Genomic DNA, 5,664 nt, shown 5'->3' with positions numbered 1-5,664 from the left:
CGGACTCAGCAGATGACTTGTTAACTGTTTATTCCTCCTTACACCAAACGTACACGGCTGCTTCTCATTGTTTCCAGTAGCACAACAATGGTTACTACATTACCCAGAATAACTTGAGGCTCACACTACTACGGTAGCCTTAGTAGCTCAAAATACACAACAGATTAGATCAGATCAGAACAGAAACACGACAAATTTGGAAGAACTTCTGAGGCATACAGTTTGGTGTGTTCAACCTTGATACAGAGGTAATCAGGTCCTGGGGTGAACTGCTAAAACAAGCAAATGCAATTTCATAATAAAATCATGCAAATAAAACACTGGAATAAATCATTTAAAACAATATGTAAAACCATGGGGCGGCACGGTGATGTGGTGGTTAGCACTGTTGCCTCACAGCAAGAGGGTTCCTGGTTTGATCCCGGGTGTGGGAGGCCTTCTGTGTGGAGTTTGCATGTTCTCCCCCTGTCAGCGTGGTTCCTCCCACAGCCCAAAGAAATGCAGATTGGGGATAGGTTAATTGGTGACTCTAAATTGTCTGTAGGTGTGAATGTGAGCGTGAATGGTTGTCTGTCTCTACATGTCAGCCCTGCGATAGTCTGGCGACCTGTCCAGGGTGTACCCTGCCTCTCGCCCAATGTCAGCTGGGATAGGCTCCAGCCCCCCCGTGCCCCTCAAGAGGATAAGTGGTTAGAAAATGGATGGATGGATGTAAAACCATGCAATATAAAATAACCACAGCAACCAGTATAAAAGACACAACAAGCATGAAATATACCATTACTTGGATTTGATTGCAGGGTAAATTTGTGCACTGTCTGAAAAAAAGATAAGAATATTTCTCTCCATACTAGGTTCTAGGTTATGCAGTCAGCCTAATTGTCTTAGTTCATACTACTCATACTAGCATATACAGTACATATCCATAGCCATCCTGTGGCCCTTCAAAAATAATAAATTACATGGCCTAAAAGTAATTTTATCTAACTTTTGAAAAACAATCAGCACACTTTCCCTCCACATGGTCTGACATAACCAGTAGTTTACAGTGGCTAATATTAGCTAAAGTTTGTAATCTTTATATAGACATTGCTGTGTAACTGACTCTTAGTTATTTCACTGACTTAAAGACTCTTGTACTAATGCTACTGTGAAACTATGCATGTAGCAAATAAACACAATGGTCCAGTGGTTTTATCACAAAAATAAAATTGCACAAAAGGTAATCGCATCAGGTCAATTACTGTGCTGTAATTGACATGATGCACTTTTAGCCACAGGATTCAGGGAATTTTTTTTTTTTTGCTTCTTTGCCAGCAATATTCATGGCTGGAGGCATTATGTATGTCCGCACATATGGATGTCCCATTCTTGTGAACAGGATATTTCAAGAATTTCTTCAAATGTGGCATAACTACTAACTACTTTGACTTAACAATGAACTGATTAGTTTTTGGTGGTCAAAGGTCAAGGTCACTGTGACCTTGTCTGCCTCATTCTCATGAAAGTGATATCTCAAGGATGCCTTGAGGGAAGTTCTTTAAATTTTGCACAAACATTCACTTTGACTCAATGATGACCTGATTAGATTTTGGTCTTCAAGGCACAAAGGTCAAGTTCACCATGATTTCACCATCATTCTCTTGAATCTCATATCTCAAGAACAACTTGAGGGACACACAAACGTTCACTGGTACTCAACAATAAAGTGATTAGATTTTGGTGGTCAACGAATAAGATCACTGTGACCTTGCATCCATGTCATTTTCGTCAATGCAATATCTCAAAAAAACCTTGAGGGAATTTCTTCAAATTTGATACAAACGTCCACTTGGACTGAAGAATAAACTGATTAGAATTTGGTGGTCGAAGATCAAAGGTTAAGGTCACTGTGACCTCACAAAACATGTTTTTGGCCTAACTCAAAAAATTGAGAAAAAAATGTATATCTATAAGGTCAAAGGTCACTTTCACTGTGACATCATAATGTTCTGTGTAAAACAGTTTTCTGGCCATTATTGAATGTCATATCTCAGGAACAGAAGGGGAAATATTTGGTCAGATACTGAATCGGTGACACTAACCTTGGGTGTCGACCTTTAAATTGTGCTGATTGTACAGATCTTCTGTGCTTGCAGGGGGAAGATGTGTGTGAAGCATCCATGTTTTCACAGACATGGGTGTTAACTAACTGCAACTTGACTGGTGCGCGGAGGCATACAACCGCAGGGCGCTAATTCTAGTTTTTAATTCAACAAGTTTTCATGTCTAAATAACAAAATAGCTGCTTGGCAATACATTCACAATGACTAATGTGAGCATTTTTTCTGATCTGGCATACCCTTCATTAGGCCAAAGATCCTGTGGCAGTGCGTTTTTTGAAGTTGTCTGTTAGTAGAAGGCAGTGCACAAGGTTAGACCAATAATCCACCCTAAAGACTTTTCATAGTGGTATAAACACTCTACATCCTTATCACCAAACATGACTAGTGAGGACAGTTTCTTAAAATTGACCATCTTTGCGTACAATAAAGGTCTTTCCACTAATTAGGTATATTTTTTTCTGCTGTGTTTTGCTTTGTCAGAGACACCTATCTCCTGAGGACTTCCAGCAGGTGTTTGGCATGACCCTGGAGCAGTTTGACCGCCTGGCCCTCTGGAAAAAGAATGAACTGAAGAAGAAGGCTCGCCTTTTTTAGACACAAAAAAAAAGCATCTCAGTAAGCATCCGACCTGTCTGGGAGGAAGCAGAAAATAAAAACCAATTCATTTAAAATATCTATATATATGCACCACCATGATAACCCCACTTTCCACCTGTAAAACGCCATGCCATCTGCCTGTGATGCCACGGAGAGGCGCTCCGTGCAGGAACATTTTCACGATGTTTAGGCAGCATCTAAAGCTTTTTGTATGCAATGTGGTCCGAATGTTTGACTGACACCTTGCAGAAGAGGATGAGGAGCTACGTTTGCATGGCCTGTGTTGATGCTCCTCGCCTTTCATGTGGTTTCTGCATCCTCTCCCACCCATCTTGACGCTTTCATACACCCTGGCAAAATAGTTGCTTACTAATTACAAATTCTCATGCAGACCTTCCCCCTGGTTTTTATGCTTCTGACTGTTTTATGTGCGCCTTCCTCTACTCTGTTAATCTTGGCTTATCCCACCTTACCTGTTTTGTTTCCATGATTTGATCAATCTTTACGTATCATCTTTTTTCTGCTCACCCCTTTCTCGCTTGCTGTCTCTCCATCATTTTGAGTTTTCTTTCTAAGTGACTGTTACATTGTCAAGTCAGTTCATATTGACAATCCTGCCATTACTCAAGGACAGTGAAGAAACTGCAGGCTTGTACACACTTAACGTTCACCCATGTCAAGGCCAAAGATAGGGATAAGAAACTACTCCAGCTCTGATCTGTTTTGTTTGGTTTTTTTTTCTTTTTTTTTCAAAAACTGTCAAAGAGCACCTTACACTTTTGTTTTCAATTTTCCTTTATGATCTTTTCTGTCAGAGAAGTTAAGAAAGACTGGTTTGGTAGTTTCGATATGCAGTCTCATATCTTACGCAAGCATCTCATAAATCAGCACAGGTAGGAGAGCCAGGACTGGATAGGGGCCACGTCATGGCAGTGAATCACAGATGGAGGGGATAAGGAGGGTCCCTGCACAAAACATACAGTACAGTTTTAGGGTTTCAGGGTGTGCAAAGGTGTCAAACATGCCGGATTGCCAGAGTGACATGCACTCACATCAAACAGCAAATGAAATTATTTTTATAAGCTATTTTTGACTTCTGGAAAGTCTCATTAAACCCATCACGAGGCACAGCTGACAGAAATCATGATTTTGCTACCAGAAAGAAAGCCCATGCTCACTTTGTTTATTTTCACAGACCTGCAGCAGCATTTAAGCATAACAAGTGGGGTCTTGCTTGATTTAAAACTCAATACTCAAGCTGTGTTAGATCTTCTCAGATAGAGATTTAACTCTTTATATATTTGTTGTTTGAAAGCATTGTTGCATACAGTAAAAGCTCCACTCAAGCTGAAGTCCATCAGCTTTGCTTGATGATTCCTGGACTGTAAATCGATCAGCTCACCAACCCACATACTGCAGGATGTATGTGAGCATATACTGGACATATACCAGATATATTTGTTTGTGTACAAGCCATGGTGTATCACTCTTCAGGCATGCATGAGGATGGGAAAATGGGGTTTGTCCACTGACCTCAGATTAGAAATGTATGAAAACGTTATCGTTATCAATGTGGTTTGAGTGATTGATTATTTAGTGGTTAATCTGAATCTAGTGAGATGCCTGGGTCAGCTGCTTACATTAACCTGTGTTAGATATTTATTTAATTGCATTAAGGAAGGGATTTTATTTTGAAATCTTCAGAGTGTATTGTCCAATGAATAGCATCACAGAGAAGAGAGCTTTTGAAGAGGAACATATCAAATTTTAAGTTTAATCTGAGTGTCAGATCAGTTTTGCTCCTGTGAGTAACACACTAACTGTTGTCATAAAGCATCATGTCCTCTTTCTAATACTCATCTGCTATTAAAGTGCTTTATCCAAACTACAGAGTCACTATGGGTTGGAGTGCTTGAGTTTGTTACATGAATGTCAAAAATCTATTGATTATGAAATGACAATACATTCAAGTAAACTGTAAAGGCATGTGGATTTTTTTTCTCTTTTTTTTTCATTTCAGGTAATTAAAAAACAAGTTAACATGACACAACAATGCAAATTACAAAATGTATGTAAATATGGACCCCTACCCCCCAGCCCCCTCCCTCCAAGGCTCAAGAGAGAAAAATAAAATACAATAAGAAAAACAAAATAAAGCAAAAAACAAAAACATAGGAAAAAACAGAAAGGGACATCTCATTTCAATTGCAGGTAATGTTTTTGAATACAGTTTTTTGTTTGTTTGTTTTTTAATTGATAGGACAGTTGTTAGCGTGAAGCGGGTAAAGAGGAGAGCATGCAGAAAGGGGCCATCGGTTGGCATTGAACCCACAGCTGCTGCGTCAAGGACAAAGCCTTTGTACATGGGGCGCTTGCCTCACTAGGTGGGCTAATTTGTGCCTCCGTTTTTGAATACAGTTTAACCGTATGCACATACATCTGTCCAGATCCTGTGGTTACAACTAGATAAATGATACATTCATAGAAGCGAAAATTTTCAATAAAGCCTATGCAAGGACTCCCGAGTCCTGTACTACGAAGCAGGATTTGAAGTTAGCGAGGTAACTTCAGGGTTAACCCTGGGTTTTCAGTATTTCAAAGCTGATTCTCGTTTTACTGGGATAGATCACTATGGCAACTTATGCCGAGAAATTCATCTGCTCCAGAGCAGGTTAACTTCAGAGTGTCTGATCACACACAACCTGTCAACATCCCGACCTCTGACCAATCAGATCACTGAAGAAAAAATATCCCAACATGGACAAATGTCTGGAGTGACAGGTAAAAAAAGTGTAGTCTATATATTGATATAGGCCAGTAGAATCATTCATCGATCATTGTTTCAGGGCTCTATTTCCACTGGTTTTAAAACAGAGCTTCTAACAAGCGTAGAGATCATTTACAAAACTAAACACATGATTTTAGCAGAATTCTAACTGATGCAGTTTATTTTCAGTGATAG

The 5,664-nt window shown here is 39.6% G+C and overlaps 1 protein-coding gene across 1 annotated transcript in view; it reads left to right on the top strand.

Moving 5' to 3' along the window:
- ablim2 (actin binding LIM protein family, member 2) overlaps positions 1–4,872 on the top strand; it is a 187,976-nt gene extending 183,104 nt beyond the window's left edge. The window contains exon 23 of the mRNA XM_050067006.1: positions 2,586–4,872. Within this exon, the coding sequence (XP_049922963.1) occupies positions 2,586–2,699 (114 nt within the window). The 3' untranslated portion in view covers positions 2,700–4,872. The remainder of the gene's footprint in view (positions 1–2,585) is intronic.
- The last annotated feature ends 792 nt before the right edge of the window (positions 4,873–5,664 follow it).

This window comes from Epinephelus moara, chromosome 17, assembly GCF_006386435.1.
Source record: "Epinephelus moara isolate mb chromosome 17, YSFRI_EMoa_1.0, whole genome shotgun sequence".
Classification (NCBI taxonomy): domain Eukaryota; kingdom Metazoa; phylum Chordata; class Actinopteri; order Perciformes; family Serranidae; genus Epinephelus; species Epinephelus moara.
The sequence above is the reverse complement of the archived record's forward strand: the minus strand, read 5'-3'. Positions and strand labels throughout refer to the sequence as shown.